At 31.3% G+C, this 16,418-nt stretch overlaps 1 protein-coding gene across 1 annotated transcript in view; it reads right to left on the bottom strand.

Moving 5' to 3' along the window:
- Positions 1 to 16,418, bottom strand: part of LOC129972503 (exostosin-1-like) — a 335,773-nt gene that overhangs the window by 122,302 nt on the left and 197,053 nt on the right. Inside the window, exon 2 of the mRNA XM_056086659.1 lies at positions 5,569 to 5,770. Within this exon, the coding sequence (XP_055942634.1) occupies positions 5,569 to 5,770 (202 nt within the window). The remainder of the gene's footprint in view (positions 1 to 5,568; positions 5,771 to 16,418) is intronic.

Here is a 16,418-nt window from a genome sequence, read left to right as displayed (position 1 = left end):
TTTACAATGATTTTTTTACCAATTAACTGTGCAGTATTGTTTTCTTATTCCGAATTTTAGATATCTTTTTTTTTTTAATAGTTTTGAACAAAATACTTCGTTCTTACAATTAAATCTTGGAATTTGCTTTCCATAGATATATTTTACTCAGAAGACAACGTGCAATTTGAAACTGATAATTCAGTCGTTTAAGTTTGAATGACTTCATAATGTCATGGGACGAGATTTCTTTATGAAGATCCATGCATACAATAGACAAAATGTTATACAATAAACTATGTGAATATTCTTAATATATACAACTTTAATATATGTCACAATCTGACGCTTAAAAATCCTTTTTATTGGAATTACTAACATCAAATCAAACATAAGAGATATAGTCGAAATTAAAAAGATACAACTAGCTGATCGATAAAAAACGCTGTCTTAAATATAATAGCAAAAACATTAAACTGAATAATTAAAAAAAACTTCTCTTAAACTCTTTTTATATTTAAATATTAGATTATAATTTTATTTCACAGAAATTTATGAAAATAATTTTAAATCAAATGACGGTGTATGCATTACATCAAAAACATCTAATAAAATGCGAGATCAGCCTCTGCATATGTAATACGTACTAGAGAATAAATTCAAATACTTTTAGAAAACAAATTTCTAAACAATGCTATTATAAGAAATCAAGTCATATTATGTAATAATTGGGGGACAATTCCTATGCAACCCGAGGCAAGATGATTAACTAATAAAACGAATATTTATACTGCATAGCAGAAAATAAGGTTCATAACAAAAAAAAAAAAAACAAAAAAAAAGATTATTGCATATGCCCCCCCCCCCCTTCTTTAATGTTCGGAGGAAAAGCGGAAAATATCAGAGATTATCAGCTTATAGAGAAGAAAAAGATGAGAAAGGAAATGAAAAACAATACTCAGGAGAATCAAAGCAAACGTTTTGCAATAATTGAGACAATTTATGTTGCTCGAGGCAAGAAGGTTAAATGAGATAAGGAAAATTTATGCAGAATTACAGAAAATTACGTTCACAAAAATACAGAAATTTTTGCATATAAAATTTTTAATCGTTGGCGAAAAAGATAATAGTTTGAAGAAAAAAGGGTACGAATGGAAGTGAAAAGCAAGTTTTATTCAAGTGAATCACGTCATATTACATGCAATAATTGAACCACAATTTGTATGTTGCCAGAGGCAAGGAAGTTAACTGAAAAAATGAATTTAAAACAATATTAACCAACGGGACAGGTCTCCCAAAAACTTTCTCGCATAATCTCTAATAAACGTGTCATGCCAGAGAACGCCTTACATGCATTGGAGTCCAATAAATATGAAATATTAACTTTTGGCACAAATTTAGCATTTTTACAGAATCAGTCGTGCTATCCTTGGCGAGATATTTGGCGATTAACCCATAGCATGCGTTAATAGCATCCAAAAAATCAAATTTTGTAATTTAGACAAGTTTATTTTTCCTCCACTGATTGAAATAAATTTGACACAAAACTGCATTTATAGTCACAAAATCCCATACTAGATTTATTATATTAAGTCACTGCGTTTTTGAAATACCGCGTTTACATATTTCTGAAAATACAGACCGACAGACAGTCAACCTGTCATTGGAAATCGCTCACAATTTGACAGGTGTCTACACTAGAGATATTTAATACGTGTATTGAATTTTATCTATCTAGCTTTCTTCGTTTCGTAATTATTGTGGTAAAACTTTATTCGAACAGACGGACTTCTTTTGAATAGATTTTACTCAAAATTTGATAGAAATCTGCAAATTTGATGTAAAGACCGTATATCAAATTTTAACCGATTAATTCAAAGCGGTTTTGAGTTATCTTTGTCCCAGACATTTTCTAAAAATATATTTTTCTAACTGAGAAAAGTCTAAAACATAGATTCGTCAAAATTTCGAATTCTAATTTTTTGACGATGACTATACTTTCTCTATATTACGTATGGAGAGAGTATACGAGAGAAAGTATATATAAGTAAAAATATATACGAGGAACGGAAGATCACTGACTCTCCGACCGGCCTGAAGGCACACGGATAAAAAAAAAAACTGAATGACCGGACTGCCGCAACAACAACACGGGCGGGAATTGTGGTTGAGTCCTAAGGGCCATCACCGGTTACGGTACAACTCTTCCCGAAGAAATTGCGTCCCGTCATCGATGGAAGAAGCTAGATCCCTCCACCTTTTTTGTGTACTCTCCAGGGTGACGAGATCTAACCACCATACTGGAAGCATCTCATCCTCTTTTCGAGGTGCCTCCCGGGGGTTTAAGAGGAAGGGGAAACAAGCATAAGAGCATAAGTAAAAATTATGTTCATAATAATAAAAAGTTATTGAATACAATACCCTTAAAGACAAGACAAAAGGGAAAGAAGGAAGATAATATTGCTTATGTGAAGAGGAAATGATAGAGATGGAAATGACAAGTACCATACAAGAAAGCACAAATAGATAGCATTCAACATACGCCACATTTACCAGCACAAGAACAGTCCATTACACAAAACAAAGTACTGCTCCTAATTATCCAGGTAATGTACCACACAGGTTATGATCCGATTCCGTGACCCATTCAATCACTAAACTCAATTGTTTTTCAATGAAAGAGACGAAAGCAATCTGGGAAAAATAAACGATGCAGATGATTCCAAAGAAGAAATAATGATCCTCTATATAGCTCTCTTTATATCCGTTGTAGATAGTAAAATAAACAAAAGGAGTACTTTGATCCCAAAACTAACTACCGAGCACTAAAGATGATATCCAATGATTAGATTTCTTAAAGAAAATATTAGATATTAATATATATATTAGATAATATATATTAATTATCAAATGAACTTATCCTTAGGTATAGTAGAATAGAGTATTGCAACATTTTGAATTGCATGATTATAAGATACAAAACCATGAGTGCAATTGAATTGATGGAAAAAAAAGAACATACCGATTGTCATCTTAACTAGTAGTTAATTAGATTGCAGTTCAGGGGAACCACTAGCCCAAGATCTCCTTAAAATTTACTACAGAGTTTTTACTTTAATTTTAAATTTAAAATATTCTTTTAAATACAGTTTTAAATCTACTAAAACTATATTCAAGGGTAACTATACAGATAATGGTTTTGCAATGTTTCATAAATAATATTAGAGCAAAAAATAACCACACAGAGAAAATCTTTAATAATGATAGTAAAGTTCATTGTTTGTACACTGGTATCTAATAGTACAGTAGCGCAGCACATTTAGTATTTTATTCATGCAATGAAGCAGTATATTAGAAGATATTATGCATTCTATTACAGTACACGACGGAAGATTGTTTTAATTGTAATCACACTGTTCACCTACTTATCATGCGATGAAGCACTATTTTAGAAGATACTAAACATTGTATTAAAATATGTAAAGGAAGATCGTTTTAAATGTAATCATACTGTATACATAGTTATCTTGCGATGAAACACTGTATTAGAAGATATTATACAATGCATTACAGTACGCAAAGGAAGGTTGTTTTAAATGTAATCACGCTGTTCACCTACTTATCATGCGATGAAGCACTATTTTAGAAGATACTAAACATTGTATTAAAATATGTAAAGGAAGATCGTTTTAAATGTAATCATACTGTATACATAGTTATCTTGCGATGAAACACTGTATTAGAAGATATTATACAATGCATTACAGTACGCAAAGCACGGTTGTTTTAATTGTAATCACACTGTTCACCTACTTGCCATGCGCTGAAGCACTATTTTAGAAGATACTAAACATTGTATTAAAATATGTAAAGGAAGATCGTTTTAAATGTAATCATACTGTATACATAGTTATCTTGCGATGAAACACTGTATTAGAAGATATTATACAATGCATTACAGTACGCAAAGGAAGGTTGTTTTAAATGTAATCACACTGTTCACCTACTTATCATGCGATGAAGCACTATTTTAGAAGATACTAAACATTGTATTAAAATATGTAAAGGAAGATCGTTTTAAATGTAATCATACTGTATACATAGTTATCTTGCGATGAAACACTGTATTAGAAGATATTATACAATGCATTACAGTACGCAAAGCACGGTTGTTTTAATTGTAATCACACTGTTCACCTACTTATCATGCGATGAAGCACTATTTTAGAAGATACTAAACATTGTATTAAAATATGTAAAGGAAGATCGTTTTAAATGTAATCATACTGTATACATAGTTATCTTGCGATGAAACACTGTATTAGAAGATATTATACAATGCATTACAGTACGCAAAGGAAGGTTGTTTTAAATGTAATCACACTGTTCACCTACTTATCATGCGATGAAGCACTATTTTAGAAGATACTAAACATTGTATTAAAATATGTAAAGGAAGATCGTTTTAAATGTAATCATACTGTATACATAGTTATCTTGCGATGAAACACTGTATTAGAAGATATTATACAATGCATTACAGTACGCAAAGCACGGTTGTTTTAATTGTAATCACACTGTTCACCTACTTATCATGCGATGAAGCACTATTTTAGAAGATACTAAACATTGTATTAAAATATGTAAAGGAAGATCGTTTTAAATGTAATCATACTGTATACATAGTTATCTTGCGATGAAACACTGTATTAGAAGATATTATACAATGCATTACAGTACGCAAAGGAAGGTTGTTTTAAATGTAATCACGCTGTTCACCTACTTATCATGCGATGAAGCACTATTTTAGAAGATACTAAACATTGTATTAAAATATGTAAAGGAAGATCGTTTTAAATGTAATCATACTGTATACATAGTTATCTTGCGATGAAACACTGTATTAGAAGATATTATACAATGCATTACAGTACGCAAAGCACGGTTGTTTTAAATGTAATCACGCTGTTCACCTACTTATCATGCGATGAAGCACTATTTTAGAAGATACTAAACATTGTATTAAAATATGTAAAGGAAGATCGTTTTAAATGTAATCATACTGTATGCATAGTTATCTTGCGATGAAACACTGTATTAGAAGATATTATACAATGCATTACAGTACGCAAAGGAAGGTTGTTTTAAATGTAATCACACTGTTCACCTACTTATCATGCGATGAAGCACTATTTTAGAAGATACTAAACATTGTATTAAAATATGTAAAGGAAGATCGTTTTAAATGTAATCATACTGTATACATAGTTATCTTGCGATGAAACACTGTATTAGAAGATATTATACAATGCATTACAGTACGCAAAGCACGGTTGTTTTAATTGTAATCACACTGTTCACCTACTTGCCATGCGCTGAAGCACTATATTTGAAGATAAAATGCAACGTATAACAGTATGCAAGGGAAGATTGTTTTAAATTAACCATACTGTTTATTTAATTATCACACGATGAAGCACTGTAATACAATATGCAAAGGAAGACTTTTTTTTAAATGTAATCATACTGTTACCTAGTCCCCCCCCCCCTTCAAAAGATATTATAAACTTTTTAAATAAATATGCTCACCTGCAACAATAGCCTCTCGTCTGCCCAGACGGTGGCCTTGTCCCAGTGCAGGACATCACTGAAGGGCAGTTCCCAGCCGTTGCTCAGAAGGACGGGCACGCAGCCCGCCTGGAGTGCCTCCAGGAAGCGGAATGAGCCCAGGCGACGACCCCGAGGTACTAGGCAGAACGTTGCATTCTCCAGCAGAACCTGGTAGTCGTACCTATAGGACAGGTAGTAAATATATGAATGAGAATACTTTATAAAAATGCTAAAAAAACATTTTATGGTTATCAAAATGTTAAAATTCAGATTTTTAGTAAGTTTGATTTTACTATAAATACAGTATAATTTTAAATCAGAACGGGGGAAACTATCAACCATCTAGATAATTTTTAAAATATAAGGTCCCACTTTAAAAAAAAAAGGGGGGGGGGGCTTTTTCAATAAAATATTAGAACAGAAAATACCATATAATAATTCAAAGATATGTTTGCAGATTTTCTCCTTAATTCTATGTTTTTAAATAAAAATTTCTGCAACAAAACATAACAGAAAGTATTAAAATTAATTTTACTTCAAACGGATTTCTCAGTCGATATAAGCTTACGTGATATACTATTATATATACCTTATAAACAGAACAGGTGTTATTTATTTTTTATTTTTTATCTTAATTTAGTCCATATTAACTCCATTCTAAAATGTTCTCTTATTTCCTGCTCCAATTCCCACTTTTTTTTATTTAATTAAACAACACGCACTCTGTAAAACTGCTGAATTCAGCAGGTTCTCACGCACCGAGTGAAGGGATAAAAATCTTTAATGTTAACAACATTCTTTTAAAGATACCTACATTTCTTTTTCACGTGTCAAAGAAATCCATACTAAAATCTCATAGTAAAACCACCGAAGGGAAAATTTTCGGTCTTTTTTGCTTTTCTGTTCATGCGTGTATCGCGATGTAGACTAACATATTTCTTACCACTTATTCTTTGTACATAAACTATGCCTCCGGTGGTGAAATAAATCAAAGTTTTACAATTTCAAAATTTTCTTTTTCTCGGCCACACAATTGCTATATAAATATATAAACTTTTAAATCGTAATTGTTAATTGAAAATTCAGAAGAGTCTCCCCCCCCACCCGCTAGAGATGCTAGACCAACAACAAATTATGAAAGATCTTAACACCAGCATCTGAAAATACTTCACAATAGTTTTAAATAGTAAAATTATATCTAATAAATCATGACAAATATATATACAGTTACTAAAATAATTTCATTATTTGAATTTTAACTGCTTTCAATCATAAGCGAATAGGGAATTAACTGCCATATTAACATGTAATATTGGACACTGCTTCAGTATTGCATTATGTATTATGTATGTACATCAGCAAATAAAATAATCTTATTAAAAAAACTGTGGTGAAATAAGTAAAATTATCATAATCGTTTAAACAATAAACAACAAACGAAATTTCTTATATAAAATGTATAATCGTTCCCAACGCAAATTTTCAAAATAATTCGTTCACCTGATCGACCAAAAACAAATAAAATAACGATTTCACCCATGTAAAAGTTGCTTTGCAACACGTGCACTTACTTGTGAGGAAAAACAACATCGCTTAGCTAAATCATCTCTCCAGTAGTACCTAAATGAACTGATAACTTGTTTTTCCTCCGATTCTGCAATATCGTTTATAACGTCAGTCAATAAATATAATAGATGAATGCAGTATTCCTTTACAAAAATATAATAAAACAAGAGGAATACAATTACAAACCCACCACATTTTTTTTATTTCTTTCTATAATTACAGCAAAGTTCTATTGTTTAAGTGATCGCTAATAAATAGCATTTAAGCAAATAAGAAAACGAACTCTAAACATTTATCTTTATAAGAAAGACAACGCGTTTGTTTGTGAGTGTCAGCGTACAACGGGCAAGACCTTTTGATCTAGAGTTATTTAACTTGTCATACATATTCTGTGAAGAGTACGAATGCGCAAATGAAAATATTTTTCTTTTAAAGTTTTAATGAGAATTTTAATTAATAACGAAGTGAAATTCTGCAAGTTTTCATCATAATTCCCCAAAAATATTAAACCAAACAAAAAAGTTTAAAATCGTCTAAAAATTGGAAAAAAAATTATCTTTCTAACTACACAAATTTTTTTGCCACATTTTCAGCAATACAGTTCATTGTAGAAGAAAAAATTTGTATTACAAGAATGAAAACGATATATTTCATCCTAACTTCCCATCCTCCCGATTGTTTATGATAATAATATAACGATGTTATTTTCTATGTTGAGTGTATTTCTAAATAAGGCATGCTTTTAATAAAATTTTTGAGATTTATTTGCATTTACAATAAAAGATTTAACTTCTGAATCAAGCAAAATTGAATAAATTTTTAAGTGCGCCCATTTTTTACACATTATAGTTTTATTTCCCCATTTATAATTGGATATACAGGGTGTTTATAAAGTCCCGGACCCATTTTGATGTTTAATAACTCATAAAATAATGAAGATATAAACAAACTTATGGCATTTATTGATGGAATAACTCATATATTTTCCTTTTCAGGTTTGAATATTTTTACTTTTGTAAATATCGTCTGCACGTGTGGTTAATTTCAGATAATTTCGTTTTCCAGTCTAAATATCTGTACTTTTCTAAATATCGTCTGCTTATTAATTGCATTTTTCTCTCTTTTGTTTTTAGCAACTATTGCAATGTTATGTTTACTTTTAATGTGTTTGTTCTATGTAGTACTTTTGTATGGGATGTTTTATTCGACAGGATATTAAGGAGAATGCATACACCACAAGAGAAAGCACAGATTTTATGGTGGTTCATAGAAACGAAATCGATAGTGCAAGGGGTTTGTAAAAGACAACGTTTTCAGGGGGAGAGTGTCGAACATTGATAACCTAAAAGCCAGAATTACAACCGCAATAAGCTCTGTGAATGCCGACATGCTTGCCGCTACCTGGCGTGAAATTGACTATCGACTTGATATTCTCCGTGCGACGAAGGGGGCACACGTGGAAGTTCATTGACAAGGGTCACGAAACTTTTTGAGTCTATTTAACCATTTATGTTATTAATTTAAATCTATCTTTATTATTTTATGAGTTATTAAACATTAAAATGGGTCCGGGACTAAATAAACACCCTGTATAATGGTACTCACAGAAAATTAGGGAAACATCTAGCATAACGAACAGAATGTTCTAAAATAGAACTTGTTATATATCTAACGAAATTCAAAGTTCAAAAATATTTCCCTGATGAAAAAGAAGAAATCAAGGGAAAACCGAATAACACGAAATGTATAACTGAAATTTTTAACCCATTAATTGTTTTGAACAAGAATACTCGTCATGGAAAAGGCTCAATTCTTCGCTTATGACGAGTTTATTCGTCAGGAGTAATGAGAATGTAATGACATTTTGCAGTTTGAATTACAATTTTAGTGAAATCTCAAAAATATTCGTAAATTTCAATACGTTTAAAATATTTTGAGGCCAAGTCGAAATCAAAGAAACAAATAAAAGATTATTGTACATTGTACCATGCTTTGCTCAATACCATTCTCTAACTGCAAATTAAAATAATAAATTAATTTTTACGTTTCTTTTCCTTTATATGCAAAAATTGTATGTTAATTTAAATAAATGTGAAATAAAAAAATAAAAATCCTTTCATTACAACATAATTTCATATTACACATACTCTATGTTTGACGAGAATACTCGTCCTCGCTAAATTTTTTCGACACAATTTAGATACACATTTTCCGAAGAGATCGAGAACAGTTAACTGGCTAAGAATACGATGAATCAATTAATCACCAAAGGCTAGTAATTCTTCAATAATTGAAATATTGATTTTTTTTATACACTTCGTCCAAAAGAAAATAGAAGATTATGAATATATGTTTTCACAATAAATATCTTCTGATAATGCAAGATATGACAATTTATTACTCAGCATATGCCTGATAATGCAAGAGGTGCCAATTTATTACTCAGCATTTGTCTGGTAATGCCAATTATTAAATCCAGTAATCGAATTTATTACTCAGCATAAGAAATGCTATTTTATTACTCAGCATATACTTCATAATGCAAGAAATGCCAATTTATTATTCAGCATATGCCTGACAATGAAAGAGATGCCAATTTATTATTCAGCATATGCCTGACAATGAAAGAGATGCCAATTTATTACTCAGCATATGCCTGATAATGCAAAAGGTGCCAATTTATTACTCAGAATATACTTGATAATGCAAGAAATGCCAATTTATAAATCAGCATATGCCTGATAATGCAAGAAATGCCAATTTATAACTCAGTGTATGCCTGATAATGCAAGAGGTGTCAATTTATTACTCAGAATATACTTGATACTGCAAGAAATGTCAATTTATTACATAGCATATGCCTCAACCTTCCCCCCTCACCTTAAAGCAAGCAAGAGAGTAAAAATCAACTTTCCGTGCACTGTCACGACCTCATCCCCATCAACACAGGAACGACAAGCACAGCGAGAACGCGTCCCAATCTGCCCAAGTCTTGTCACGTAATATACAAAATTCGCTGGAAAAGTCAGTCAACATACTTCATTTTCCAAACGGCGCTCCAGAAAAGCAAACAGCCCACCTGAGACGATAGAAGGAAGCGGATAAATGCCTCCTTGGCTCCGGACAAATATGCAATATGGGTTTTACAAGGACAAAAACTATGGCTCCTCAAAATGGTAAACAGGGAGGGGTACGACGGATGAATATCAATGGGGATCTTAGGCAGTGGTTTTACGGGACAGAAGATTGGATTGCTGGCCGAACTTTTTTTAACTTCTTGAAGAATTGTAGGAGGTAGAGTTCGAAGCATCAAAAAAAAAAAAGTTATAGTGAAAAAAAAATGTATAAAAGATGTTTGATTAGTTTAATATTCAAAACATGTTGATGGTGGCATTAAAAAAAAAAGAAATGATTTTAATTCCCATATAAGTCATACCTATATAAAATGAACTGGAGTGTGTTGTCCTTGTTCTTTATAGAAATCCGCCAAATCTTTCTTACAGATATTGCGAAAATAAACCCTTTTCACTCGAAAAAGTAATTCGATGCATAATTATTCACTTAATACAAGGGTGTGTTTCTTCCTCCAAAATATATTATATATATAATTGTTTTAAATTGAATTTCCCCGAAAAATTTATCTACGTCTTTTTACCATTCTGTAGATATTTTTAACAATCAAAATTGAAAAATAAATAAAACACCAAAATGATTCACCGCGTTAATAGTGCCTGAGAGGCACCATTCGAGCGCAAAGGATTAAGAAGAGAAGAGAAGAAATTAATTAAAAATTTATCTTTTATTAATTAAAATTAATGTTTCATTTGCGTACGCTCAATATTGTTCAAAGTTTCTCTTTAAAATAGCTCTAAAAATATCGGGCCAACTGCTATTGAATCAGGTAATATCTTACAGAAGCACATGTAATTTCATTTTTGGCAACAAAAATAATGTCACTTGCGAGTAATGGCGCTATATGCAATGTTCTAAACGAACAATGACCATGCAGTATCTTGTTGACGAATGAGACCCATGTTTAACTAAACGGAACTGTCAACATCCGTACCTCAAGATTTGGCCACAAACAAATCCCTCATGTTATCCGTTCAGTTCCTCAGTCCCACTGCATTCTTCTAAAGTCACCAAGCTGTGACTTTACAAGAATACAATGGAATTACGTTTATAGATGCTGACATTTCCATGTTGACAAATGAGACCCATGTTTAACTAAACGGAACTGTCAAGATCCGTACCTCAAGATTTGGCCACAAACAAATCCCTCATGTTATCCATTCAGTTCCTCAGTCCCACTGCATTCTTCGAAAGTCCCCAAGCTGTGACTTTACAACAATACAATGGAATTACGTTTATAGATGCTGACATTTTCATTTAGGTAAATATGGATCTTATTTGCACGCAAAATATACTTAAGAGAAATGTTCGCTGACAATATTGCATACAGTGCCATTACCCGCAAATGGTAAGTTTTTGCCCCCCCCCCTCTTGTGGAAAATAAAATCCCCTGTTATCCTGTAAACTATTACCAGATAACCTTGATAACATTTTGTATAATAGTTTCTCATTTATGGTCATCTAAAATTGGAAATTTTTATAATTAAAAATCCTGTATAATGAGACTGCTATAAGCTATGGCTCAGTAATGACTTGAGCATTATGAAAGAGGTTCTAATTTTGGAATTTATTCAATAAAAGTACTGTACAAATAAAAGTATTACACAAAATACATGGTAATATCGCATATAAACGACATTCTATGATAATATCTCCTAACACTGCTTACAATTTTAAAAAATTAACTACAATGTGCGTTTATCCCCCCCCCCCTTTCTTTTTGTCGAGACAAAATAAAAGTTTAAATCATCAAATGAAATCTCGAAAAATAAAACTGTCCGATTAAAAAAATTAAAATTAATTCCCACAATGCATATACATTTCAACTTTTATGCATAAATTATTGTAAATAAACAATTTTTAATAAAAGTCATTCAACGTAAATAATTTTTAATAGGTCCAAAAAAAATATCCTCTATTGCCGTTATTCTATTTTTTTTATCAATTAATAAAATAAACTCTCCCTTCCAAAAATGGCCAAGATTTAAAAAAGTCGAGAAAAAAAAACTATAGAACAAATCAATATAAAATACAAAAAAAAAAAAATTTTAAAAAAATTAATACATACGTCGATTTCTACACAAATTAACACATAATGAAAAAAGTAAAACTATGTGTTTCAATTCAGAGATTTTAAAGGAAAACAAAACAAAAAAAAAGTCAATCCCAAAACACTAAGCCACAAACAATCTTAAAATATACTGCTTAATGAGACAATACTACCTTTAAAAATGTTACTCCCCATACTCGAATAAAGTGTGTTTTGTCTTTGAGTCTAGCGTTTCCAAATATTTCTAACAACCTATAAGCACAACCATATTTCAACCTATACTCCGCCTCGCCAACTTCCGCTATATTTTTTTCCTACCTCCCCTGCCCCTCATTCGAACTTCTGCCTTCCTAAGCCTGCCTCCACTGATCCTTCCCAGCAAATTCCTCGGGATGAAACTGCGCCAGCGTGAAATTGCTCCCCAACCCCTGCCTCTCACTCCCACACTGTCATCCGGGATCTCTTACCTGTCAACTGAAGTGAAGAAAGATACAAAAGATAAGTTTTTCTCTTGTTGTTCGTTCATGGCCTTCTCTCTCTCCCACCCTAACCCCACCGGCTCGCATTTCTTCCCTTGCGACCAACCCCTTTAGTTCCATAACGGGAGTTGCGCCCTCTTTCAAAGCAAACGTCCTTTCCCTGCCGGTTCCTTTATATATATATCTTCATCTTCACCCCCTCTCTATTTTTTAGTGCCTCCCTTCCGATTTCGGATTTTCTTCTAAAAGTATGATCGGCGTAGAATCAAGAAATATGTTTCGATGAGTTTCTTATGAGAAGTGAGTCTTTTTTATCCCTATCTGGGGAGATAAAATTATACGGTTGTTTGTGTTTGTATTTAATACAAAAGAAATAGGAAGGGGAGGGGAGAGACTTTTGCTGAATGGGAATTTTGCGAACGAAAGACAATCCTTGTGGGATATTTTGTTTTGTATTTCACTTTAAAGTAGGATTCTCAAAACTCTTTCATGCGACCGCATATATTCGGAGTCGCCAATGGGGGGAAATAAAAAGAATTCGTTGGCTAAACTGGCGACTTTTAAACAAGAAATATAATACAAGAATAAGCTTAGGCTTAAGGTATATCTTTGACTAAGTTGAAAACATGAATTTGGATGAAATTTCGCATTTTTATTTATTTATTTTATTTTATTGCATTTCAAAAAAGAGCTTTGTTTCTGTTTCCAGTAATATCTTTATTTTTTCTTTATGTCAATTAGAAGCCAAATTATAAAGGATTCTCCAAGTTATAGCAAACGACTGGCATTAAGTGATATTTATTTATAAGCATTCAAAAACTTTAGAGGCATTTTTTTTAAACTATTTTTTTTTCTTCCCCCCCCCTCCCAGAATTCAACTGAACAAGTATCGTTATATCTCAAAAAATAATCAAGATATCGTAATGAAATTTAAAAATAGTACTCGCCATGTTATGTAGAATGTCATGAATTATTCATTGTATGTTGAATGCTCGAGAAGTGGATTTATGATTTTTAATATAAGTAATGTTGGAAAAAAAATACCAAAATTTCATAGATAATTTCATATATTACACAAAAAAAAATTTTCTTGAATAAAACTTAGATAATAGTTAGTTACACTCCAAGATATGTTACACTTGTAGTGTTACAAAGAAAAATGAAAAACGGTAAAAAATTTTTTTTCTTCTCTAGAACAATCCTAGTTTTTGTAAATAAATGTTAAAATTTACATCAAAATATGCTTTTTTTTATTTCAAAAGCTACATATATATTTAAATAATTTCATTTTTATTCACCATTTTATTCTTATATTCATAAAAAACATCATATTATATTTATAAATCATCTCCGGACCTAGTCGGAACCTTAAGAATACAGAAGGCGATCAGAATGAGATACATTTTTGGACTGCTATCCAAATGGATTTAAAGAAAATTATTACTTAACCAGCAACTCATTCACTATGGAAGCGTTCTTGTCCAACTGAGAAGATATTTTTTCAAAAAGATAAAGACTGCCTTAATGGACTTGATAAGGGTAACACTTATCAGTTATGTCTATGGATGTAGCATGTTCAAAGATATAAAAGCTAAATATTTAAGAGGCATAATGGTGCCTTTGGGATTATGGATCTAGTCAGATACATTACTGCCAGATAAGGGTTAATTACTAAGGTTAAATAATTAGAAGATTAATGTCTTTGTGGAGAATGTTATTCTTATGTATATAAATAATTGTATCATAGCTAATATATATATTGTATATATATCTAGTTAATAATGTAATGATTTATTGTTAGCAAATAAAATTAAAATAGATATTTCACTGTACTGGATTATAGATTATATCATTGTATTTTTTTTTATGTTATCACTTATTGTTAGTGTATAAATTCCAAATGGATTTATTGTGAGCATAAATGTTAATGAAATTATGGATATTTTATTGGCACGAATATATTGTAAATTATAATTTCTTTATATTTGTTGTATTAATGCGATTTGTACTTCTTATTTTGTACTGATTATGATTCGTATTTGCATTTTCTTCTTCGTATGCTTTGTTGGTTGAAGTTACTTTTGAAATGGATTCACAAGAATTTTTTTTAAAGTAACTCCATCTGGTGTAGATATAAAAAAAGGGAAAAGAAGAAACTTGACATTTTTGTTAATCACAAGAAAAGCATTAATTAAGAAAAAATTAAAGTCAATCTAAGTTTTGTTACATTTACACGACAAGTACAACCACGCTATATCCAATTATCTTCGGCGACCTTAATAATATCAATTGATTCAAGTAAAACTTAACGAACATATCTTGTTACATTTACACGACAAGTACAACCACGCTATATCCAATTATCTTCGGCGACCTTAATAATATCAATTGATTCAAGTAAAACTTAACGAACTACATTTTATTAAAACAAAGGAAATTTCTATTTAAAATAATATCTCTAAAACAAAGAGTGATTGGTTAGTTGTGACTGGTTAGTTTGACAGCAAAACAGGAAACTTAAATGGACGAAGAAAATTGGAAAAATCGCTCCAATTATTGAAGCTGGGGAATCTGTTAAAAGTTTTATCTTGCGATATCTCTAAAAAAAATGGAAGGTAGTGGAGAATAAGAATCAATTGATGACGCACCTCAAACTCATAAGCTTTTGCACGAAATAGATTTATCTGGAAAATATAGAATAGAGGGACAGGCGGCCATTGATGATATATTTAGGGATCATGATTGCAATACTTTCTTTATACTTCGTACACGAGAGAGTAAAAACAAACGAAATTTCATATGCGATTTTGTGAGTACAATTGGAATTCTAGCCAAATTTCGGTTTCAAGGGGTCAAAAACGTAAATTACATTTTTCAGAACTTTTGTGAGCGACTGATCGCCAAAGATAGCCGCGAGCTTCAACAAAAATGCCAAATTCACGCCAAAAATAGAGCGTTTTAAATTATTGTTCGCCACAGTAATTAATTTGCAAGTACTATACAACGAAGTGCACAACTCTCATGCGTTCACAAGATCCATAATTTAATGCGGGGAGTAACTCCTTTACTGAAGAATTTGTGAGAAAGTTTTAAAGAAACCACTCCCGGTGTGTGTGTGTGTGTGTGTGTGTGTGTGTGTGTGTGTGTGTGTGTGTGTGTGTGTGTGTGTGTGTGTGTGTGTGTGTGTGTGTGTGTGTGTGTGTGCGTGCGTGACTAACAAGCAACTAATTAGTAAATGCACAAAACAGATGCATCTTTTCCTAAATAGTAACTGATAATGGATTAATAGCAATTACATAAATAAATATACTGGAGGACTTAAAAAACAAAGATAATAAACCTAATTACTTAATTAAATTCATAAAGAATTAAAGCTGCTACTTAATTTCTCGTAAAATAATGCTGTCCGATATAAATACTTAACAGTTGAAGAAATTAAGATGAAATTTCACAGTAAATTCATTAATTAAACTATGAATAATACTGAAGCAGCTTCTATTATACAAAGCAGCTGCGAATAACAGTGAAACAACTAATTAAGTTGTAACTATAAACATATAACTCAACATAAACTGGGTTGAAATTTCAGCCCTATTATAAAC

This window comes from Argiope bruennichi, chromosome 6, assembly GCF_947563725.1.
Source record: "Argiope bruennichi chromosome 6, qqArgBrue1.1, whole genome shotgun sequence".
Lineage (NCBI taxonomy): Eukaryota > Metazoa > Arthropoda > Arachnida > Araneae > Araneidae > Argiope > Argiope bruennichi.
Note: the sequence above shows the minus strand (reverse complement) of the source record. Positions and strands in the feature narration are given on the sequence as shown.